This window comes from Fistularia commersonii, chromosome 7 (genome assembly GCF_037954325.1).
Source record: "Fistularia commersonii isolate RoL2024-O1a breed Wild chromosome 7, RoL_Fcom_v1.0, whole genome shotgun sequence".
NCBI classification, from domain to species: domain Eukaryota; kingdom Metazoa; phylum Chordata; class Actinopteri; order Syngnathiformes; family Fistulariidae; genus Fistularia; species Fistularia commersonii.
Genome location: NC_141290.1, coordinates 3,429,121 through 3,455,328, shown reverse-complemented (window position 1 = coordinate 3,455,328; position 26,208 = coordinate 3,429,121). Strand labels below are relative to the sequence as shown.

The following is a 26,208-nucleotide window of genomic DNA, read 5'->3' as shown; positions in this document are numbered from 1 at the left end:
GCAATGATACTGCAGTAATGGGATTGTACCGCCATACTGCGGTCGTACAGCAGAACTTGGGTCATTATTTTGCAGTACCGGGGTGCCATTACTGCAGTAGTTGGGGGATGATACCACAGTAATATGACTGCGCTGCAGTACCGGTGTGATACTACTGCAGTACCGGGGTGAAGATACTGCAAAACCGGTACAGTTCAGCAGCACTGGGGTGATTATACTACATCCCCGGTCTGGTACTGCAGCACTGTGGCGTCTCTGTACTGCATTTATACTGCGTTTCCGCCCCTCCTCCTCCTCCTCCTACGGTAGCGCCGACCTGAAGCTCCGCCTCCATTCATCTCCTTTACTACCAATTCATTAACCCCCCCCTCCGTCCCCGAGGGAGCGTCCATCATTAGAGCTCAAATTCACACAATCAGCAGGTTGTGAGGCAACGTGGCTGAATTAGTTCAATCAGGTTACAATCCTCTGGATGGCGGCGGCGGCGGCGGGGGGGGGGAGCTAAAGCCGTGCTGATTGGCCGGGGCGAGCGGGTTCGCTTTAATTGCATTGCCGCTGAGAGAGAGAGAGAGAGGGGGAAAAAAGGCTTTTTCTTGATCTGGTTTCATTAACAGTTATGAGAAGGTAATGACCGGAGGGGCTCCGCCGGGCGGCGGACATTTTTTTTTTTTTTTTTTGCTTCTTTTTTAAATTGAATTAGGAGGAATTGGGGTGATTTTTTTTTTTTTTTTTTTTAAATCCAAGATTATTAAACTGGGATGCCGGAACAGGAAACAGTTACATCAATTTTTTTTTTTTTTTTTTTTTTTTTTAAAATAACATGATTTATTAAATCTTTTCACTCTTTGGAGAGGAGGGGGGGGGGGGCTGGAACACAAACACATGTGTTCATCACCTGGGCCGAGGACGGAGACAACTCTCTTTAGGTCACATTCCTTAAAAGACTGATAGTTTGTGGAGCTGAGGGTTGCGGGAGGGGCTGACACACACACACACACACACACACACACACACACACGGAGACACTGACGAGCTCTGAAGTCTGAAAAGGAGAATGCGGGGAGAATAGAAGGTAGTTTGTGGGGCCAAGACCAAGAAGAAGGAGAAGAAGAAGAAGAAGAAGAGAGGTGGCGGAGGGAGGGAGGGAGGGAGTGGGTGGGTGGGTGGGTGTGTGTGGGGGTGGGTTATAGAGTGGGACAAAATGCTCCCATTCATTGTATTCCTCTGGGAACACTGGGACTGACTGGGGCTGCTTCAGCAGCGCAAACACACAAAGATCTCCTTTTACCGAGGGGGGTGGGATGGGTGAAGGGGGGGTGGATGAATGGACTGGGGAAGGTGGTGCTGCAGGGGCCCGGCGCTGCTCAGCCCCTAAGAAAACACTAGGCCCCCTTCCTCAAACTGCCCACCAGACACACACACACACACACCTAGGCACAAGGAACATGTGTACATGCACAAGACACACACTCAGAATTAATAGCGCTCTTGTGCAGAAGGCAGGAGGGTCCAGGGGTAATGAGTGCGTACACGTTCGCCTGCCTGTGTGTGTGTGTGTGTGTGTGTGTGTGTGTGTGTGTGTGTGTGTGTGTGTGCCCGGCGCGAAAGAGGTGGAGAGACCAAGGCGTCCGTGAAGTCGGCAGATACGAGTGCAAACCGCAACGGGAGGAGGATGAGCTGCGAGCCGGAGAAAAATGAAATCGAAATGTGAAAAAGAGATTCATTTAAATGGAAAAAATGGATGAATACAAGTTGGAATTTGAAGGGAGGAAAAGGAGAAAAAGGAGGGATAATCAACTTTTTGATATAGATTCTTGAAGTTGAAATTATCTTCACTTTATTTAGAATCTGCAGGCGGATTTATACCAGTCAAAGTGATAAACTTCGCATTATCTTATCTCAGCCTGTTTCACCATATCTCCACCTTCCTAATACTCTGCAGTTTGATACGGCGCAACTCATTAGCTTTCAACAAAGCGTTGATTAAAAACATAATATCCCATCTGATATTACCTTATCTAATCTTATCTCGCCTCCTTGCTAAGCCAAACCTAACCTATATGACATTAAGTTTCCTTCGCTTACAATAACTCTGGCAGACCTCGTCCCGTCTTACTGATCCAACTCCATCCGAACTCACCTCCTTTCCGAACCAGCCTTATCTTTATCGTTTAAAGTGCCCACCTTAAAACCTCTAAGTTAAAACCTTCCCTAATCCTTTCCGATCCTGCCTCGTTTCATTTCATTTATTGGTTTATTAAGACAGTGTACAATTAAATTAAGCACGGAAGCAGAGATGTTTGTACCAGATTGTAGCTAAGAGCTAATTTCCATCTGTAGTCTTGTTTGATTTCCACCACATATAACACTATCATTGCATTTCACCTTAGCTTAGCGTAGCTTAGCTTGGAGGAACTAACTTAACCTCACTTCATAAGTTCGCCCCTGACTGACCGTCTGCCGATCGGGTAAATTCAGGAGTCGGAAGCGCTCTGCGAGTTTACCCGCTCTGTTGGTTCTTACGTGCCCGTGTGTGTGTGTGTGTGTGTGTGTGAGCGGGAGTAAAGTGTGTATAATTGCGTCCATTTGTCCCGACGCAGGTTCAGCGGCCGTCCGGCACAGGGGGAGAAGAAAGGGGGGTAAAAAAGTAGCGAGCTAACAGAATAATCAGACGACGTGTGCATGCATGCATGCGTGAGCGCGCCGGCGGAAAGTAAAAAAACAAGAAAACAACTCCGCGGAGAGTCGAGAGAGGAGGGCTCGGGGGAAGCGAGGCCGAGGAGTTATAAATGAAGAACAGAGGGAAGGAGGGAGGAAGAAGAGTGCGGCTTTGCAGTCATTAATTAGCCCGTTAGCTAAGGCCCGGGCGGTGCGGTTTAGGGCCTGCGCCTTTGTGGGCCCGAAGGAAATGGGCCACATATGAGAGCCATTACGGAAACTAACTTAACAAAGACACATGCCTGTCAGCCACCGGGCTTGGGCCGGGCCCCGGGGCCCCGCCGCTGCAAAGCTGCCTCTGTTTTCGCTGTTTTGTGCAAAAAAAAACCAAAACAAAACAAAACAGAACGAGCGTCCTGTCATGGTTTGCTGCTAAAGCTAAAGGCTAATGTTTGAGTTTCAAGAATTCACACCAGCCTCCACCTGCGTCCTCTGAGATAGCGCCAAGGATCAAGGTGTGTATTGTGAGGAGTGTGTGTGTGTGTGTGTGTGTGTGTGTGTAACCGTATCTATCACAATGAGGCCTTCGGAAGCGTTCCTTTAACCCGCGGACGTTCACCCCCCTCCCCCCCGCTGGCTTTCCACGCCATTTAAAACCACATGACAGGAAACCTGGGTCACTTTGAACTCAACCCCCCCCAACACACACACACACACACACACACTCGCGTGCACTAACAAAGGCATAACTTTCAGCCCCCCCTCCAACCAATCAGATCGGCGTGTAAAATTTATGATAAGCCATAAAAAAAGGGATGATAATTAGTCTCTGAAACTTTGTTAAACTTTATAAAGCAGCGGGGGGGGGGGTTGCAACACCTGAACATCAGGCGAGAAACTACTCCAAGTCGGGAATTGTTGTGTGGTTTTTTTTTTTTAGTTTTTTTTTTGGTTGTTTTTTTTTTTTTTTCCCACCATCTGGACGACATTTAGCGTTTCAAATTAAACTATGTAAAAAAAAAAAAAAAAAAAAAAAAAAAAAAAACTGGCGTGTGGTGGAGGAGGAGAAGGAGGAGGTCTGAAACAGTAGCGTTCGGTCAGCTCCTCCGAGTATTGGCCCTGAGAGGAGCCCCGGCTCTGGATTTGATAAGTGGAAACAGACCGCCGCCGCCGCCACGCTTGCCTGTGTGTTTGGCGGGCCGGCGCGCGTCTGAGGCGTAAACAGCCCCCGCGGACGCCGCCTTCCCCCGGGGGTCGCCATGTGTCCGCGCCGCACGATTGTTTAAGAAAGAAAAAAAAAAAACTAATTCCAGCGTCTCCCCGCCATTGCTCCGTCGCTCGTTCGCTAACCGGCAGATCGGCGCGGAGGAGCGGCGAGCCGGCCGACGCCACGCTGTTTGCTCAGGAAGCTGTTCCCCGCAACCTCCTTTCATCGCCTGACGCCGAACGCGCCGCCAAGGCCGCGTTTCACAGCGTGAAGGGGAGTTGTTTTTTTCTCCCCCTTTTTTCTTTCTCTGCCCCCCTCGCTCCCCCCGAGGGCCCTAATGAAGTCTGGTTCAAGCTTTATTAAGACCGGCTAGGGGGGGGGCCTGGGGTGAGCATGATGAAAAATAAAACTTAAAATAAAGAAATGACGGAAATCAGACAGAAAAGGGGAGCTTGTCAACGACATCACACCTCCAGAGAATACGTAGATTCAAAGGTCAGCGTCGATGGGGGGTTAACGGCGTGCCGGATGATGAAGACCGGACGCTCTGTCTCGAAACCCTCTCGCCACGGCAACAAGTCGGGGAGAGAGGGGGCTAAGTGCCCTATCTGCATGTCTTTAGGACAACACGCAGTGTTTGTTACTGAAGACGCTTTTTTAAAAGACGGGGAAACGGTGTGTTTAAGGCGGCGCGTTTGTGTGTGTGATTTTATACAAAAACGCAGCTAATGGGGAAGCGAAGCACCTAAGCAATGTGCTTGTGCCTGAAGCTAATTTTACTGGCTAACTAGAAAAATATACCTAAATACAACTAACTTATGGTAGCTTAGCTTCTTAACACAGCACTATAGCATGGAAACATCTGGCGTAGCATGAACTGAAGTTTTCATGGCCAGCCCATGAAACATACCTACATCCAACAAAGAAATAGAAGCTAAGTACCGTAGCGAAGAACTGTAGAACAGTCATATCCAAAATAAGATAAACTTAAGCTAAGTTTCATGGCTGAAACGCCCTAAAATACAGCTAGCAACCTGAAGCCAAGCATCTTAGCTAAGCACACCAGCGTGGTAACACCTTGCAGAGTATGAATTTAAGCTAGTTTTTAGGGCTAACTAGAGAAATGTATTAACATACAACTAATTTACAACTTAGCTTAGAACTGTACTTTGGTCACCATCCAAATCATTTTCAACAACACATACTTACTAACATACAGCTAATTCAATCTAAACATTCTAACCGAGTACTGTAGCGAGGTAACACCCCGCAAAACATGAAGCTATGTTTCATGGCTAACTATTGAAACAAACCTACATCTGACTTGGAAATTGCAGCTAAGTACCGTAGCTCAGCGCTGTAGTGCGGTCATTCCCCAAGTTAGATGAACTGATGCTAATTTATGGCTAACCACAGCAGTGCACCTACATACGACTAACTAACTTAAGCTATCTTAGCGAAGCACGGTTGTACGGTCACCCCAACATGAGATTAGCTACGGCTAATTTTCATGGCTAACAACAGAAATATACTTACATACTACTAAGTAATTACAACTAAGGATCTAAGCTAGGTGCTGTAGTGTGGAAACATCCCACATAACATTATCTGAAGTCGAGCTAACACAGCTAACACAGAAACATACACAGGTCCGAGCCAACCACAGCAGCATGCTAACATGCTACTACAAATGACTGCATAAGATTTGATACGTACAGGACTGTCTCAGAAAATTAGAATATTGTGATAACGTTCTTTATCTTCTGTAATGCAATTTAAAAAAAACAAAAATTACTTTTTCATGATATTCTAATATTTTGAAATAAGATTTTTGAGTTTTCTTAGGATGTAAGCCATATTCAGCAATATTATGATAATAAAAGGCTTGCAATATTTCAGTTGATTTGTAATGAATCCAGAATGTATGACATTTATGTTTTTGTAATTGCATTACAGAAGATAAAGAACTTTATAACAACATTCTAATTTTCTGAGACAGTCCTGTAAATACCAATATATTACAGAAATCCTGCAAGATGGTATGGGAAGCTTAACAAGAATTCCCCTGGGTAAATAAATCAGAATAAAAAAAAAAAACAAGCCAGAAATGACACACAGGAAGTGAAAAGTGTTTGCGTCAAGGTGAAACATAGCATCGGACTGAGGTGGACGGAGGGTGGAGAGCCTGGCAGAGGAAAAAAAGATAGAGATAAATGGCTAAATAGACTATTGGAGAGCGAGAGAGGAAGCCTCGAACACGCTGGTATATTGATCGACAAGTGATCAATGCCACAGTAAATGATCTTGCCATAACAAGACAATTAAAGGGTCGCCGCTGTGTGCAGTTTAGCGTGTGTGTCTGAGTGTGTATCTGCATGGCTTGATATGAATGTCGGGCCAGCGCGAGATGTGTGTGTGTGTGTGTGTGTGTGTGTGGGTCGGCTCCCCGCCTCTCAATAGCAGGCGCAACATAAAAGTAAAGGACCTCGACCTCTCGCATTCCCGTAGTTTTCCCAATAAGGCGGCGATCATTAATAATGGAGTGGAGGGCAAACATGGACGCCTCACCGGCACGGACGGCAGGTAAAGGAGAAGAAATGATGGGGAGGAAAAAATAAAAACGAGGAGAGGGCATGGCGGGGGGTCAACTTAAAAATGTGAGGAATGAACAAAAAGTGTTTGTGTATTTATGTGTGTAAGCATGTATGCATACGTGTGTGTGTGTGTGTCACCTCCTCACCTGGATCTGTTGTTGGAGAATGTTTATCTTGTGCTGCTGCTGCAGGAGCTGCTGCTGTTGTCTGGCGATCTGCGAGATGCGGAAAAGGATCAATAATCGGTTAATCAAATGTTATACAGTCCTTTTAACCCGATGAGACGTCGGTTCCGACCCCATCCGGCCGCCGTTATGCGCGTTTCCTTGGCAACCGATTCAACCTGATGTTTGTTTCGCTTTGTTGCTATCGTTGCTTTAGCGGTTTGTTATGAATAAGCTAATCCGCCTCCGTTAATCCTTTAATAGTTTGTCATAAAACTATAAACATTTAATAGACATTAAAAAAAATAACTTGTGTTTCATTCACAGATATGGGTTTCAGTTTTATTTTGGTTGCACAATTTTATTTTAAAAAGCTTTTCATCTAATGAAACTTGCCTTTGTTTTTTTTTCTCCCTTTAAATTTTGTGTGTTGTTTGTAGTTAATCTCTCATGACTTCCTGTTTCTTTCACACTCACTTCCTGTCTTGGTCCACAACGACCGACCTCACATTTTCCCGCTCCAGATTCCAGCCTTGATTCCAGATGAGACTTTTCCCTTCTTTTTTTTTTCTTGTTTTTTTACGCGATGTGTCGTTTGAAGTTTATTTCTCACAACTTCCTGTTTTACCCCGAATCACTTCCTGTCTGAACCGAACCACCTCACTTTAGCATTTTCCCAGCCTTGACAGTTGAGAAGACGGGCTTCAAACTCGGCGGTCGCCCCTTTCCTCCTCGGCCGGGCCATACCTGACGCCGACACGACCTCTGAACACACACACACACACACACACATCTTTGGACACTGTCAGCAAGCACCTGAAGCTAACGGCTACGTCAGGCGGTGGCATGTAGTTTTAATAATAAAGAACTCTTTGCAGGGCCGTCATGAGAGGCGCCCCCTTGTCCATCTCCCCTCCCCACATCCACCCAAAAACAGAAAGCGGAGCGAGGCAGCTGCTGCCTCCCTTCTTTCTCCTGAGAAGTCCTTCGGCATGTTTATTCTGAAATGTAATTACAGGCCGCTGAATGGGAGGCGGCGACCCATTTGCACACATGTCATATTTCATTAACGGCAGATTTCTGCGGGTTTGTCCGCCGGGCATTATCCTATCAAGTCTCAACAGCCAAATGACTGGTTAATATTGGAATCTGTCGTTCCTTTTCAACCCCCGCCTCCTCGGTCCGCCGCTCTCCTTTTTGTGCGGCTGTGAAAGGTGGAATGCGTTGTGACGGGGGAGGTGTGGACGTGTCCAAACACGGCCTGTCGTACGCTGACCCGCGTTAACGCGCCGACAAACGGCGGAGACAAAAAAAAAACAAAAAAAACAAAAAAAAAAAGTCCGGGCGGCTCACCTAGACCCCCTCCCCGCCCATCAGCTATTCTTTTATTTTACTATCATTTCAAAATAAACCTGAGTGTTGACACCTGAAGTCACGCACAAGACGACTTCCTGGTGCTCGGTTTGCCTTCCCGCGTTTTTCGGTTGTGTTACTTTGTTTGCTTGTTTCTCCCGAGCCTGATCGGTACCGAAAATTCAAAGATCGCTCTTTGTCCGACTCGTTTTAGAAACCGGGGAAGCGACCATGAGAGAACGGGAGGGCGGGGTATCGCCGTCAATCACCAGGTCCCCCCCCCCAAACCCTGAAAGCAACGCTCTTCGGAGTCCATTTGGCGCCGGACGAAACGCCAAGCCCTTTCGAATCGGGGGTTTACGCAGTTTTCTCAGAAAGGAGCACTTTGGACTGGCGTGAAGCGGAATTGGCACACTTCCGCCTCACAGCAAGAAAAGCCTATATATGACACCTCTATATATACTATAAAAGAGTGTTTCCCAACCTGTTTTGAGCCGCGGCACATATTTTACATTAGAAAAATCACACGGCGCACCACCAAATAAATATGTCAAAAACAGGAATGAAACCGTAGTCTCAATTTACTTGTGTGAAATCTAATATATCTAATATCTGTAGATTCGCCAAGTTGCAATGCAACTTTCCCGCTGATGTGCAACTTTCCCACTTATTTCACTTACTTCAATGTTTGAAAACATGTCATCGATACGTCTGAAAATGGTATTATTTGAGAGAACTCTGGCTGTTTCTTTATCAACGCCAGAGCCGAGCATTTCTTCTCCAACGATTTTGCCGGCAGGTAGTATTAATGTTTTGCTACGGTGTGCGGCTGTTTGGATTTAGAGACGAGTTCAGCAACTTTCTCGCAAGCTTTCACCGCTTTTTCACTCGTCTCGGTCGTTTTCAACAACGCTGCCTGTTTGTTTACGCAGATACAAGTACTTTTTATTTTAAAAATGTATCACGCAAAGCGTCACTGATCACTCTGATACGCAGATGCACAGGTTAATTCACTACCCGTTGCCATGGAACGGACACGCTGCCCACGCAGACATAGGAAGACACATTATTTACGTTAGATAAATAATTTTCGGACCAATCGGGTGAATTCGGCATTTTTCCACGGCACACCTGATGATCTCTCACGGCACAGCACAGTGGTCGGGAAACACTGCTATAAAAGACAGGCTGAATGGTCGTATGTCTCTAAATATTATATATATATATATATATATATATATACAAGAGGGGGGAATGGCTGTTTGTCTTGATATAGAATATGACTGAGAGGTTCAGTGATGGTAATATATCTCTATTTGTCTCCATGTGACGTGTGAACGACAGAATGATCGGTTTTATGTTTAGATATAATATAAACGAGAGGGTGGAACGCTCGAATATCCCGTATATTCAAACGTTTGTACTTTTTAAGACCTTAAAACACTTGATAGCCTTAACTTTGACACTTTATATTTTATTGTATTTCTTATTCTCCCTCTTTCCAACTATTATCTATCATTGTTATGTTTTGCTTGAAACTCTGGCACAACAATTTCCTTCGGGATAAATAAAGTTGATCTTATCTTATCTTAAGACGTTTGAATGAGAGAGTAAATGGCGGCGCGTCTCTATATATTCTATCGTCACCCTCTTAAAAATAATCGCCTAAGTCATTTTTTTTTCAGATTTTTCAGGAAACACAAAAAAAAAAAACTGAACCATTTGACACACTCAGGCAATTTCTACTAAAGGGGTAGAATGGTACAATCTGTTTAACAGAGGATGAGGCCAATTTTGCCAGAGGTGGTCAGCATCATGAGGAGATGATTAAGCAAATAAACATTTTTGTAAAAGAAAAAAAAGGGGTTATTTAAGAGGGTGACGACATAAAAGAGTGAATGAATTGTTGTTTATATTTACGTGACTTGATCATGAATGGCTAAACGTCTGTTTATATAATATACTGCTCGAAAAAATAAAGGGAACACTTGAACAACACAATGTAACTCCAAGTCAATCACACTTGTGTGAAATCATAGTGTCCACTCAGGAAGCAACACAGATTCATTTTGACTTGTTTTAAGGACATTACATCAAAGTTGGATCAGCCTGGAGTTTGTTTTTACACTTTAATTTTGAGTGTGATTCCTAATCCAGACCTCCATGGGTTAATACAGTTGATTTCCATTGATCATTTTTGTGTGATTTTGTTGTCAGCACATTCAACTGTGTAAAGAGCAAAGTATTTCACAAGAATATTTTATTCATTTAGATCTAGGATGTGTTTTTTAAGTGTTCCCTTTATTTTTTTGAGCAGTGTATAAATAAGGGTGAGTGGCATTATATCTGTATATATTGTGTGATGGGAGAGGTTTATGTTGTCCATTATTATCCCTGATGTTGTTGTTGCTGCTGTCTATCAAGCCGTAAATATCTTGCCATCATCCGTCTCTCTATTTATATTCATTCGACTTTTTTTTGACAGTACAACTGTTACTGCCGGGGATCAATCGAGTTTATCTTAAGTTTAAGTTAAGTTCGGGTTAGGTTGAGTCCGGTTTAGACTCTGATTTAACCCGTTCTGCCGTCTGGGTTTGACGTCGGCGTCCCCCCCACCTGCTCCTGCTGCTGCCTGGCCAGCTCCATCTGCTGCCGCTGCTTCTCCAGCTGCGAGGCCGCCATCTTCTTCTGCTCGTCGTGGGCGGAGAGGAGCTGCTCCCTCAGGCTGATCAGCTGGCCGATCATGGTGGAGAGCTGGCGCTCCTTCTCCTCCAGGGACTCCGGGGTGCCTGGACGAGAGCCGGGAGAGAGGAAGTCCGGTGATATAAAAAATATAAAAATAAATCAAATAATCACAGGAATTAAATTGAGCAATATCACGAGGATTAGCATAATAATAAAAATAATTTCAAATATAATAATGATAATTCTAATAAAATAAAGATTTAATAAAAATATAAAAGTAAAAAAAAAATTATAATACTACATAATACACCTACAAATAGTCTTTTCTTTTAGGAGAGTTTAAAAATAATTTCAAATACAATAATAATAATAATTCTAATAAAATAAAAATTGAATAAAAATATCAGATAAAAGTTTAAAAAAATTATAATAATACATAATACACCTAAAAATAGTATTTTCTTTTAGGAGAGTTTAAAAATAATTTCAAATACAATAATAATAATAATAATTCTAATAATATAAAAATTGAATAAAAATATCAGATAAAAGTTAAAAAAAATTATAATAATACATAATACACCTACAAATATTCTTTTCTTTTAGGAGAGTTTAAAAATAATTTCAAATACAATAATAATAATAATAATAATTCTAATAAAATAAAAATTGAATAAAAATATCAGATAAAAGTTAAAAAAATTATAATAATACATAATACACCTACAAATAGTCTTTTCTTTTAGGAGAGTTTAAAAATAATTTCAAATACAATAATAATAATAATTCTAATAAAATAAAAATTGAATAAAAATATCAGATAAAAGTTAAAAAAAATTATAATAATACATAATACACCTACAAATAGTCTTTTCTTTTAGGAGAGTTTAAAAATAATTTCAAATACAATAATAATAATTCTAATAAAATAAAAATTGAATAAAAATATCAGATAAAAGTTAAAAAAAATTATAATAATACATAATACACCTACAAATAGTCTTTTCTTTTAGGAGAGTTTAAAAATAATTTCAAATACAATAATAATAATAATTCTAATAAAATAAAAATTGAATAAACATATAAAATAAAAGTTAAAAAAATTATAATAATACATAATACACCGACAAATAGTCTTTTCTTTTAGGAGAGTTTATGTTTTTAGGCCCGAATCCTGAATCGCTGTCTCGCGCTTGCTTGAAAATTTGAAAGATAAAAATCCCGATGAGAAATGAATCTAAAATGAAAACGAGGTCCAAAAAACAAAAATAAAATCAAAAGTGAACATGCAAACTATTACTGAGGGTCCAAATTGAACATTACAAAAGCGCTATAAGCGATAGTGATTATTATTAAGAATAATAAGAATAAGAATAACTTTATTTATCCCGAAGGAAATTGTTATGCCAGAGTTTCAAGTAAAACATAACAATAATAAATAATAGTAGGAAATTGTATAAACAGTAAAAAAAAAAAAAAAAAAATTATTATAAATATTTAAGTATTAATCTATCCTCAAATGCATAATATGAGGACAATTTTCAAAGTCAAATTCAAGACTTTAATATTATATGTAGATCATTTTTAGAATTCCGTTTCGGTTTAATACCCTTTACATGTATACGTTTTACCACATTCATCTTCCTAATAATACAATTTATCCATGGGTGCCTTTGTCTTTCCCCGGTGACACGCAGTCCGGCCTCCAACCGGCCGTCAGCGAGTTCAGGTTCATCGCCGCGGTAACAAGGGAGTCACTCAGGAGGCAAGCGGCGCCCGGACGCCGGCGGGTCGACGGAGGACACGGCGGCGCGTCCGTTGGAAACGACGCCCGTCTATTTCATGTCTCGGCGGCGCCTTTTGGGACGTGAGACGTCGGGGAGATTCGGCGGGTCGACAGCCGCCTCCGGAGCGCACGGGAGGGGGAGCGTGATTCGTTTTGGCGGCGGCGGCGGCGGATGAAGCGGCGAGGGCCGTGACCCCCTGGCCTTTTTCTCTGTCCACCCCCCCCCAAAAAAAAGCGGATGGGAGGTTCAGGTTGTGTGTTTGTGGAGAATAAACACTCGCTGAGAAGTTCATGTTCCTGTGTGTGTGTGTGTGTGTGTGTGTGTGTGTGTGTGTGTGTGTGTGTGTGTGTGAGTAAGGTCTTGCCCTGGGGCCGTGCAGGGAGAGTGCAGGGTGGCCCCAACACTACCTGCATACTAACAGAGTCTCCATTGTAGTCCTGTCAGGCCCCTATTGTGCACCCCCTTCCACACACACACACACACACACATGCATGCATGCGCGCACACACACACACACACACACACACACACACACACAAAGAAATTACCCCTCAGCACCCCTGTATCAAAGGCAACATTCTCCCTCTCTTGTCTCTTTCTTCAAGCTTTCATTCTTCCTTGTTCCCCCCAGTTTCACCCAAACAACCTTCTCTCCTCCTTTCCTTTCCTTTCCTCCTTTCCTTTCTTTCTCTCCTATCCTTCTCTCGACCTCCTTTCCTTCTCTCCTTCATCTCCTCTCCTCCTTTCCTTCCTCTCCAGTCCTTCTCTGCTCTTCTTCTCTCCTCTTATTCTTTCCGTCTCTCATCCATCTCTCCTCTCGTCCTTTCCTTCTCTACTATTCTTCTCTCCTTTCGTCATTTTCTTTCCTCCTCTCCTCCTTTCCTTCTCTCCTCATTTTCTTCTCTCCTTCCTCTCCTTCCCTCTTTTCCTTCCCTCTTTTCCTTCTCTCCTCCTTCTCTCCTTCCTCTCCTATTCTTGTCTCCTATCCATCTCTCCTCTCTTCCTTCTCTATTATTCTTCTCTCCTTTCGTCATTTTCTTTCCTCCTCTCCTCCTTTCCTTCTCTCCTTCCTCTCCTTCCCTCTTTTCCTTCTCTCATCTAGTCCTTTCCTTCTCTCCTCCTTTCCTATCCTTGTCTCCTATCTTTCTCTCCTTTCGTCCTTCTCTCTTGTCCTCCTCCCCTTCTCTCCTTCATCTCCTGCCCTCTTTTCCTTCTCTCATCCTTCTCTCCTTCCTTTCCTATCCATCTCTCCTCTCTTCCTTTCCTTCTCTACTATTCTTCTCTCCTTTCGTCATTTTCTTTCCTCCTCTCCTCCTTTCCTTCTCTTTTCCTTTCCTTCTCTCCTTCCTCTTCTGTCCTCCTCTCGTTCTCTTCTCTCCTCTTTTCCTTTCCTTCTCTCGTCCTCTCTTTCATCTTCTGCCCTCCTTTCCTTCTCTCGTCCTTCTCTCTTGTCCTCCTCCCCTTCTTTCCTTCTCTCCTTCCTCTCCTTCCCTCTTTTCCTTCTCTCATCCTCCTCTCCTCCTCTCCTTCTCTCCTTCCTCTCCTCTCCTTGTCTCCTATCTTTCTCCCCTCTCTTCCTTTCCTTCTCTCCTCTTGTTTCCTTCCTTCTCTCATCCTTTCCTTCTCTCCTGTCCCCCAATTCTTCCTCTCCTCCCTCCTTTAAAACTCAACTCTTTCCTCTCCACTCCTCGCTGGACATCTTTACTTTCCTCTCCTCTATCCTCCTCCCTCCCTCCCTCCCTTCCTCCTCTCCTTTCCTCTCCTCCTCCTCCTCCTCCTCCCTTTGGTCCGTCCGGAAACCCCGTCAGTTTGGGACTTTTCCGAGGCGAGCGTCCGGCCTCTCCGTCCAATTACACAGTAGTTAAGTTGTAATCGTTGCGCTCGCTGATTTCTATCTTCTGCGACAATACTTTAAATAACTGGTATCAATCAATCTATCTGCTTGGGGGCGCGGCGAAGCGTGGACGCGCCGATAAACGTTATGCTTCGAGCGCCGCTTTAATACCTTTTGTTTTCGTGACGCGGGGCGTTGTGGAATCTCAGGGGATAAAGTTCTTCTTGTAAAGCATTTGGAAACGCAGGGGAAAAAAAAAAAAAATAGACCTTTAAACAGAATAAAAAGCAATCCTGCGCGGCAGGAAAAAAAAAAAAAAAGAATTCAAACGAAAGGGGGAGCTGATCATGCAAATGAATCCGATTATTACACAGTTATTACAGTTAATAACGGACTCACTCAATCAATTCGCCGCGCGCTTAATCCGTGTTAAGTATGTCGAGGCGTGAATGTACAGCGAATGCCCGGCGACTGTCCCCCAGCACACACACACACACACACACACACACACACACACACACACACACACACACTGTCTCCCTTACACACTGGCGCTCCGGATGCCTTGAGCTGCTGCCAAACCGACATGTTTCATGATGGCGTCCGTCTGCCAAGCCTGACGCACTGTGACACTTCGCCTTGCCTTGGCGCCGCCGCTAACACACACACACACACACACACACACACACACACACACAGGCACGTGCGCGCGCACACTCTGCGCTGCGCTTTTCTTGAGCGTCTCTTCGGCAGCGGGGCTAATATAAATCTCTGGCTTATATCAGCGTGATTATTGATGTCACATGTGTTGGAACATCTGAAAACATCTGTCCACTCAGATCATCTTGGTTCCAGTGAAATAAAATAAATCAAAATTAAATTGAATGAAATCACATTAAATGGAATTAAAAAAAAAAGAAAAAAAAAAACCAACAACATAGAATCAAAAAAATAAAACCAACAGGAAAAATAATACAGATTACAACTAAATATGATGAAATTAAAGAAAATGAAAATAATAAAAAGTTAAAATTAAGTCAAATGAATTACGAGAAACACGCTGAAATGAAATTTAAAAAAAAAAAACGTGAAATGAAAATAAATGAAAACAAGAAATTCAACTAAAATAAAATAAAAATAACGGGAATAAAATCAAATTAAAAAAAATGTCAACTGTTAGGGACGAGAGAGCTTGTTCTGAATTTTTTTTTCTACAATTTCTTTTTTTTAAATTCTCTTCTTTTTAAAAAAAAAAAACTCTGCCCCACTTTTCAGCCAATGGGCCAAAACGTGGATGGTGAGGTGAAGGGGGGGGTTTGAAGATCCCGGCTGGGGGTTCACAAAAATATGTGGACGGAGACAAATCTATTGCGCGTCCGTGAACGGAGCCGCGTACGGAATGCGTGTTGAGCGTAAAGCGGACTAACGTTTGGGATTTCCCGGCATCGAGGAAGAGTTGGAATTATGCATCCCATCCGCACTTTCGCTGAGAATTGTGTGCGCGCAAACGACCAGACTTTCCCCGACCAGTATGATGCAAGTAAGAAAAAAAAATACAAAAACACACTGGGAGTGCAGCCATTATTATTCATGCATTCATTATATATGAAGCTAATCCTTCAGTCGTCATATAAAACACTGACTTAGCAACATAGCTGCTAACCAGGCTTAGCACGCGTGGCTAACCGCGCCCCGGGACCAAAACATCTCCGCCGTGCGTTACGTGGACCACTCGACGACGGCCTGCCGATCGGGGGCGAGGGGGACGGCGGCCACCGGGTTCCTCGGCGGCTAAAAATAACCGCGGGCGGACAAAAAGGTTCAGGTCGCGGCGTGAGGAGACACAGAGCCGCGCTTGTGTTGGCGAATTTGGGTCAGACGGCGAAGAAAAGCCCTCAATGCTTTCTTTACTTTCATTATCTGCAGCTGGATGATACAGAGGCGTCTGTGTGTGTGTGTGTGTGTGTGTGTAGCGTGCACTCTCTGCAGCCGCCATGCTACTCCACCAACGTCTATTACCGCCTTCACCGAGGACGCGAGTGTATTTTCGCATTCCGGCTCAGACGGGGACAGAGATGGCGTTGTGCGCGGGGTGGGTTGGATTTTCGAGTGTATTTCAAGAGATCATAAAGGAGGTTTCTGTCCGGGGGGTTTGAGATGAATTACGTCTGGGGTGCTGGGGTGGGGGGGGGGTGGGGGGGGGAACACACACTTTACTCAAGTGGATCTACAGACGCTCGTGAAATGAAGCGACTGCAACGACGCCGCCGTGTGTCGCTTTTAAACGATGCGCGGAGACGAAGGAAGTATTTCTAGCCGGTCGGCCGGGTTCTGGAAAGTTAGCGTTTAGCGTGCGCCGCTATCCCCTGGCGACCTCGCCTCCTGTTTCGACGGAAGGCAAATGAGCGGATGACTAAAGTGCGGCGGGGTGTTTGTTATGGTAGGCGAAAAGAAGATTTTTTTTTTTTTTTTTTTAAGGATTATTACATGATTTGCATGGTTTTCACGTTCGCACCCGTTCCATGAACATGTCCAGACGGCGGGTTCGTGCATTCGATTGCGAGCTGGTTTTACGCGGATTTTAATGTTTCATTACCGTTCAAATGCTTTATTAATGTATTATAACAAGTGTTGTGGGCAATCGGTTGAAATCACAGACCCCCCCCCCTCCCCTTCCCTCGGATGCAGAGTGTTTTGTCTGGCGGGGTTTTTCGCCGATCAGCCCGGCGTGTGGCCGAAAGCGGGTCAATGGCATCTATCGACGTTTCCCTTGAACGCAGCGTGTCAGCGCCAGCGGCAAAAAGTAATCCCAGAGACAGACAGGGTGTCGCGGGCCTGGCGGTAAACATCCGGACATTTATTTCCAAAGAGCGGACGCAGGTTTGTATTTTGTAGAACTCAAGACGGTTCCAAGTGGGCGGAAATGCCGCGGGACTTCCAAGTGGCAAGAGAGATCTTGAGTTGCAACCTCACTTGCAAAATAAAATAAAATAATATAAAATAAATTAAATTAAAAGAAATTAAGTAAAAAATAGAATAAAATAAAAATAAAAAAAAATAAAATAAAATACAGTTAAAAACGAATTAAAATGCCATAAGTGGATGCGAAATCCAATGCAACCCTTTCAAGGGCGGCGTTAATCTCAGGTCACGACAGATGCCCCTTTGAGGTTGTGTGTGTGTGTGTGTGTGTGTGTGTGTGTGTAGATGGAGGGTATCGGTGTGTCTGACAGTGGGAGTCAATGTAAGTTCTGTTCTGCCACAGACGCCTCTCTGTTAGCCCCCTCCTCCCGCTCGGCCTCCCCCTCCCTCGCTTTTCCACGATAGGAAATGCTCGCCATGGCGCTGCATTCGCCGCCGCTGGGAGAACTCAATCCAGATTCCCGGTCCCGAACGCTACAGAGCTACGGAGTGGAACCTGAACGCATCCCTGCCCTCCAGTTCGGCTAGGTCGATAAAACACATATAGAGTTAAATAAAATAATGATAAACGGGCTATGGCCGGCCAGGGCCTCTCCTGCAGTGAGTTATATACTTTTAAGCAAACGTTTTTAAATATATGTCATACGTTTGTTTGCGAATCTTGACAGAATTACGAGCAAAGGAGCATGTTTTGTAACGGCGATGTTATAATATGCAGGCCAGTGATATAAACGCACTCGACGTGATATAAACTGCTCCGTTTGTTCCCTTTTCTTTTTGTGGTTTTGGACGTTTACGACACGATTTCGATTTTCGACTTGAAACGCCCCGCTTGTCGCCTAACGCTCATTATTAAACGGACAACGACTGCCTGTTTATGCTTGTCATAACTATTCATAAACAGTACTTCCTATTACCTCGTACAAGCTCCGACCCTTAATCGGCTTCCGGCGGAACTTTGTCATTTGACTATTAAAGGATAGAACAGAAAATGTGGAGAAAGGTGAGAAATAATTTGTATTTTTGTTTCTTATTTCAAATTATAAGTCTCGATCTGTCGCCCGCTTGGTGGACCGAACCAAGGAAGAGAATAAACGGGTGCGGCGGCCATGTTGGATCCATCATCATTCAGTTTCACCCTAAGACTGGGTTTGATCTGAGAGGTTTTTTGTTTGTTTGTTTGTTTGTTTTTTTACTGTTACAGACTGCAGAGGCAAAAAACAATACTTCCTATTATCTTGTAAAAGCCCCGCCTCTTAAGTTGTTCCTGGCGACACGTCTGAATAAACAGGAGACAGTGCGGCCGCCATGTTGAATCTTTTACCACTCAGTTTCACCCTCAGACCAGGTCAATCAGGTTTGATCCGAGTGTTTTTTTTTGTTTTTGTTTTTTTTTATTGTTTAATTTTCAATTCACAGACACCCAGGCTACAGAGGTAATAACCCAACGTGATAAACATTACTTTCTATTAGCTCATAAAAGTCCCGCCCCTTAATTTGTTCCAGGCAGCAAATTGGAATATGAAAAGATATAACAGAAAATACAGGGGAAGAAATAATTTGTATTTTTGTTTCTTACTGAATTATAAGTCTTATTATCAGATTAATGAAAGCTCCTACAAGCTCCGCCCCCCGCACCTGTCGCCCACAGGTCTGGGTGGACTAAAACCACAAAGAGAATAAACAGGAAGAGACAGTGCGGCGGCCATGTTGGATCCATTACTATTCAGTTTCACCCTCAGACCAGGTCGATCAGGTTTTATCCAAGTGTTTTTTTTTTCATTTTTTTATTTGGAATTTACAGACACCCCGGCTGCAGAGGCGATAACCCGACGTGATAAACATTACTTCCTACTCATACAAGTCCCGCCCCTGAAGGAAGAGAATAAACAGGAAGAGACACTCCGGCGGCCATGTTGGATCAATAACCATTCGGTTTCACCCTCGGATCGGGCGATCGCTTTGATCCGAGTGTTTTTTTTTTTCATTTTTTTATTTTTAATTTACAGACACCCCGGCTGCAGAGGCGATAACCCAACGTGATAAATATTACTTCCTATTAGCTCATAAAAGTCCCGCCCCTTAAGGAAGCGAAAAAACAGGAAGAGACAGTGCGGCGGCCATGTTGGATCCATTACCATTCAGTTTCACCCTCAGACTGGCCGATCGGTTCGATCAGAGTGTTTTTTTTCATTTCTATTTTTTTATTTTTAATCTACAGACTCCCCGGCTGCAGAGGCAATAACCCACTGTGATAAACATTACTTCTTATTAGCTCAAACAAGTCCCGCCCCTTAAGGAAGAGAATAAACAGGAAGAGACAGTGCGGCGGCCATGTTGGATCCATCACCATTCAGATTCACCTTCAGACCGGGTCTATTCATTTGAGCCGATCCAGGTTTTTTTTTTTGTTTGTTTGTTTTTTTTAATTTTCAGACACCTTGACGTGATTGGTCGAGCAACCCCGGGTCTCTTACCTTTGACCTCCCCCAGCAGCTCGTTGGCGTTGAGCCGGTCGACTCGCTCCTTCCAGTCCTTGGAGAGCAGCCTCTCCATGCAGGACGGTTCTGGGAAACAAAGCGGGAAACGTTAGGACGTCATCGCTCTCTTTGACCCTTTTGTCTCCGTCGCTTGTGTTACGAAAGGTACTAAATCGCCGGCAAATAAAAAAAAAAGAAATTAATTGTGGCCCTGGAGGTACAAGTCGTGACCCCCCCGCCCACACACACACACACACACACACACACACACATATGAGGATGAAAGCATCCACAGAAGAAGAAACAAGAGGGGAAATGGCAGGCGAGACAAGGCATAAAATTCCCATGGATTGTTAAATTTCTAAAAATGAACAGACGGTGGCGGGGCCATTTCCAAGCCCTCTTCCTCCCCTTTGAAAAAAAAAAAAAAAAAAGAAAGATGGAAAGAAAGTAAACCAGCGGCAGCCTTGCAGCTGACCCAATGAGAATGTGGGCATTGTTGGGACGCGGGGTCTTATTCGTGTCGGTTCTGGTTCTCACAATGTGTCGGCTCGCCTCGGGATAACGGGATCCGCAGACACGTGGTCTCATAAGATTCATAAGGTCCCGTTTGTTTCTGCCAGAGTCCTGCTCTGAACTTTCTCCAGACAATGGCGACTTTTTAACTCGTCCCCGGGGCGCATCTGTGCATGCATGCTAAGTGTTCGCATGCTAAGTGCGTGTGTGTGTGTGTGTGTGTGTGTGTGTGTGTGAGTGTCTTCAGGTAGACACAGCACCTGCCGCTTTTTTTTTTTCTTTCCAACTTGTTAGGGGTTTTGCATTTGCGAGTGTTGATGTGAACACCGTTGCGTCTTGACAGGAAGTTTCCGGAGGCTTTGTTATCGTCGCCGTTACAAACACGGGATACGAATTAGGGCGGAACAGCTGTGGCAGGACGGGACTCTAAACAGGATTTTTATTCTTCTTCCATCTTTATTTTTTTCTATTATCATCAATTTTAGTATTATTTTTGCTATTACCTCTGTGATTATTACTATTCACGTTCATATGATCATTGCAATTATTATCATGACTAGCAGTAGTAACATTTGTATTGTTTAATTTTTTTTTATTATTATTATTTTTTTAATCTGTATTCTACATACGTCTATATGATGTCAAGAGTGTCAAGTATCGCACCAGAAATAAAAAGCATAATAATTAAAATTATTATTATCATCATCATTATCATTATTATTGCTTTTCATATTATTTTTGCCAAATGAGAAAGACAATACTTTCTTCAGATGATTATTAATTAAATCTCGGTGGAAGCTCTCAGGGTTTTGTCAAATTGGCAATGTCTTGCGGTGAATCTATTATTATTAATTTATTACCGTGACGTTACAAATTATTATAGACAGTTGGATTTTCAATTCTTGTTATTTTGCTTTGCTTTCCTGAGTGTATCACTGCTTTTCTTCTTCTTCTTCTCCTTCTTCTTCTTCTTCTTCCGTAGCATGGCTTAGTGTGTGTATGTGTGTGTGTGTGTGTGTGTGTGTGTCCTCATCCGCTGATGAGTGACGTTATCATTACGATCAATGATTTAATTCATTATTAGCCATCCTTCGGAAATAAAGATGTGTGTGTTTTCTTTCTCTCCAGTTTCTCCCTGCAAATTCTGTTTCTTTCCACACACACACACACACACACGCGATGTGTACGCACAGCATACACACACACACGCGCGTGTCAGACAGACAGGAAATGATGTGGGCGGCGTGGGAACACGTGCACGGGCTGGATGTTGTTTCTTCTCCTTCGCTCTCCGGGCTCTTTGTCCGCCGCCTGTTTGTTGCCGTGGTAAACAAAGCAAAGTGTGTTTGTGAGGCGGCGGCCTCTTCTGCCAAGTACTCCGAGCGCACGCTGAAGTACTCGGGGAGACACTGCCGGCCGAGAAAGTACTGCGGTACAGGTGACGGATCGCGATCTTGAGTAAAAAGTACAGCAGAGGTTACTTGGAGTATCCAAAGTAAACACCTGTGTTAACACTAATACATGCTAATACTTGAAGGTATTTCAAGTCTTAACTTGGTGTCCACTATTAGTCAAAGCACTGCATTTAACACAAACGCATGCTAACATTAGTACATGCGAGTATTTCTAGTCATAAGTTTGTGTCAAATTTAAGTAAAAATACTGCATCTAACACAAACACATGCAAATGCTAACACATGAGAGCAAGTTAGAACTTTGTGCCAACTTTGAGTCAAAATACTTCATTTAATACTAATCCACGGTAATACAAAAACACGGGAGTACTTTTTTGTATCAACTTGTTTGTTTGTTTGTTTAGACGTTCGTTAGGACAGTGTACAAATACATTAAGCACAGAGGCAGAGATGTTTGTACCAGATTATAGCTCATAGCTAATTTCCATCTGTAGTCCTGGGCAATACAAATATAAAACTGTATAAAATAGACAATATATATATAAAATATACAGATAGGCAATAAAATAACTATACAATATAATAACTTTTACAAAGTTAACAAATACCAGACACCCGTTTGAGAGAGGAATCAAAGAAGCCACCTTCTGCTCTTGTCAAAACAGAAAAAAAACGTCTCCGAACAAAGGATACGAACGTATTCATGCCGAACTGGGATCGATACCAAGATGGATTTGCGCACACGGACCGGAACCTCCTGCACCCTCCGAAGTACCGGTAAAGATCCGCCACAAGAACCGGACCCTGTTGACGTCCACACGAGCCTCACTTCATGTGATCCAACAGGTTTCACTCCTTTGTTTGGCTTCACCCATTTGTATAACAACCCCCTTTACACCTAGTTTCTGTACATCAACTCTTCCATTTGCACAACAAGCCACCATAACCTCGACCCGCCCAAAATCCTGGCAGTTATATTGGGAAACTCCCCGTTTGTCACTACAACTGAAGAAGCCTCTGGGATGAAACGTCTTCAAGTGAAGAGCCTCAAGTCCAGTTGCCAAGACAAGAAGATTTCGACTAGAATTCTCTGACTGAGAACCTCAGACACAAAGTACAGCAGAATATTAGCGCGTGTAAAAGAAGTGTTGCTATAATTATTACTGTGTAACTTCGGGTTTTACAAAAAACATAAATCACACGGCACAGAGCGTCTCCTTGCGTATAAACCGTCACTTGAGAGTAAGTACTTGCCATACACGTTGAAGTAAAGTAGAAGGTACACTCAAACTTGTACACTAGTTGAGTGCATGTATACGCAACGAGGCGTGTGCGATACAAATGTCTATATACTCGTACGACATTGCGGTACTTCCTGCTGTACTACATCGATAACCGATAATATCGTCATTTCCGGACTATTAATCTATTAATCTATGTGTACAATTATAGGCTGCATTTGTCTATAAGCGGCCGGAGTCCACGCTGTAGCATGAGATATTCACACAGAGGCAATTTCTTTTACTTTTAATTAAATAAATACCGATAATATCCACAAATATGGGCTGGAAATGTTTTTTCCACCCCCCCGAACAGGGCCTGGATCACGTCTGACGAAAAAGATTAATAATAAATAACACAAGGAAAAGTCCGTGCTGCCATCCATTTTCTATCCCTGCTTTGTCTTACACCAGCTGATCGCTATCTTGGTCTTCCTCCTGCGCACTAAAACCAGTAAAGTTCTCCTTTTCCTTGTCGGAAATCGAACGGCATCGGAATTTCACGGTGATTTCATTGGTCGGATGTGACCGAGGCGAAATGTTTTGGCGTCATGAAGCTCGTTAGCCTCCGAAAAAAAAAAATCCATAATTAGCCGCAGTGTTCAAACTAGCGTCCTGTGCTTGCGTTGCTCTCTAAGCGCGTACTTTTTAGCGTACGACGAACCCGTCATGTCAAAGATCTGACGTTCGGTCGCCGCGGCGAGAAGTCGGGGTGGGGGTGGGTTACGGCGCGTGGGGACGCGTGGGGCGTGTGGAAAACACCCCGCCCCCCCCGAGGGCCCAACTGATTTAGAACAGTTAGCGGAGACAATAGCTCATTTGTGGCGCCCTTTATCCCGACGAAAAGGCGCTATAGGCGTCCGCGAGGGCGCATGGGCCCATTGTGAATGGCTTAATGTTGGGTTTGGAGCGTATGGGCCCATTGTGCGGTCATGAGACGGCGAGCACAACTTCCTCATTGAGTCCATTAAAGCCGGTGCATGTTTACAGTCGGATTATGATTGTTGTAAATAAGCTGAAGCGAGGAGGGGGGGGGCGGCTGGTCACATTGCATCCACGTAAACGAAAGGGGAGGAAGGGAAGGGGGGGGGAGAAAATGAGGAGCGGAGGTTGGCAGGCCGCCGCCGCGGTGATAAAGACGCTACTTTGTGATTCCCAATGGTGATTTCCCATTTTGGAAGGGGTGTGTGTGTGTGTGAGACAACAAGGGGTATTTCCAGACAGATGGTCGGAGCAGGGGAGAGGAATCGTCGCTATTTCCCTTCGCCGACGACGAGGGAGCCGATCCGATGGGGACGCCGGGCTCCTTTGGGATGACGCTAAATGAGCGGCGGGCAATTTATCGGTGCACTTAAAGTGGATTGGCGACCGGTGGCGACCGGCGGCTCCCGACGGCGCGGCATAAGTCAAGCATGTTTGTACTGGGACGCGCAATTTATGCCCCCCCCCAAACACCGCCGCCGGTAAACAGATCACACAGGGCGAGGAGGAGGAAGATGTTTTACCCCTAGATGGCTCTTCATCTGTCCCCATGACCAAGTCGGGAGATCAAGTGGTGTTTAGATTAGAAGCCGGATAAAAATTCCTCGCCATCCGGAGGACGAGAAAAAAAAAAAAAAAAAGGAGGAGGTGAAGAAGGTGAGCGTCAGGAGTGAGGGGAGAGGAAGAGTAGATAAACACACGCTGATGGACTTGTTTCGTCCGAGTACAATGTGTGTGTAAATAAAACCCGTGGAGGTCAAAGGTCAAAGGTCGGTGACCCCTAGAGCCATGTTTTTTCAACAATAAGATACTTCCTGCGCATTGACCTGACCCGCAATCAATTGACTTTATCATCTATTCATGTGTTTTATTGTCTTATATGACACAAACACACACACACACAACACGAACGCGACCCCACAGAACCACCGCCGATGTGATGCTTCCGTGACCTTGACCTGGAGGTCGACCGCGTTTTGAAACACAGGGAGAGAGTCGCACATCCAGCGGGGGAGGGATGTGATCCTCGCTATCGCCGTTGTCACGCATCTAGGGGTGTCTATTCATATCCCCGATAAACCGCTCGCCGACCAATCGGACGATGAGCCTCGTTTTCGTTGGTCGATTCATCACGACTGAGACGTCGCCATGTTAAAAAAAAAAAAAAAAAGAAAACAACCTCTCATGGAGGGGGGGGGGGGGCCCCCGGGGGTCCCGCCTAAAATCGAAGCTCCAGATGACGGCCGTTGGCGGCCGGGGGTCGCTAGTAAATCAGCGGCGCGGCGTCCAGCCGACCGACCAGTGTAAACAGGTTTTTATCACCTGTCCCTGCGCCAACCTGCCAGGAGACGTGGTTTTCGGTTGTTTTACGCATGTGTGTGTGTGTGTGTGCGCATTAAAGCATTAAAAACCCCGACAACCTGCCAAGAGCAACACGACATGCCACAGGGCCTCCCCGCTCTTCCTCCCTCCCCTTTTCCTCCTCGATTCCTATGGAATCACTCAGAATTGCCTGTTTTCCTGTAAAGCTCCCGAAGCTAACGCCACGCGCCAGCTAGCCCGCGACGGCGGCACCGCTTCCGCTCTTGTATAATCTAACCCTGCAGTAAATTAAAAAACGATGAGCTACAACAATGTCGCGACTGTTCCGGGAGCGGGTGAAGGGTTGTGTGTGCGTAATCCCTGAATGAGTGAGTGAATGGTTGCAAGTCTTTATATGACAGTATAATGAGTAAGTTGAATATCTCTATACTCTATAAAGCTATAACGCGGTTTACTTTTCACAGTTTCGCTTCTTCACGTATTTGCATCGTGCGTTGTGTTCTGCATTCTGATTGGCTAAAAAGTCACTCCGCTTCTTCTCTACCTGTGCGTCAATAACGTTGCAGTTTAAAATGTACACGTACGTAAAACAGCTTGCCGAATTTACATGACGTACGCGCAAATTCTCTTGCAATTTCGAGTTTCTCCAAAACCCATAATGTTGACAAAACGCTCTGGACCGACAAAAGCACCTTGCAGGGCCCAAAAGGCAGCGGAAGATGCTATCTATCGCAGATAAAGTTAAACTTCTGGACATGCTAAGGGAAGGTAAAAGCTATGCGGCTGTAGGTCGGCATTACGGGATTATTGAATCTTCTGTTAGTTTCATAAAGAAGGAAGAAAAAAACATAAGGACGACAGCAGCAATAAGTTTAGCAGCAGCAATCAGGTCGCGGTGGGCGGTGCTAATCTCCGCATGGTTAAAATTATTATTTGACAGTACAGTACAGAAGTTATTTGTTGAAAAAAACGTTTCTAAAGTACAGTACTAATTGCGTATTTATTTGTA

General features: G+C 44.2%; 1 protein-coding gene across 1 annotated transcript in view; it reads right to left on the bottom strand.

Moving 5' to 3' along the window:
- LOC147232376 (transcription factor SOX-6-like) overlaps positions 1-26,208 on the bottom strand; it is a 126,388-nt gene that overhangs the window by 34,600 nt on the left and 65,580 nt on the right. The window contains exons 5-7 of the mRNA XM_086149199.1: positions 19,682-19,771; positions 10,593-10,765; positions 6,606-6,674 (exon numbers count right to left, since the gene is read on the bottom strand). Of these exons, the coding sequence (XP_086005325.1) occupies positions 6,606-6,674; positions 10,593-10,765; positions 19,682-19,771 (332 nt within the window). The remainder of the gene's footprint in view (positions 1-6,605; positions 6,675-10,592; positions 10,766-19,681; positions 19,772-26,208) is intronic.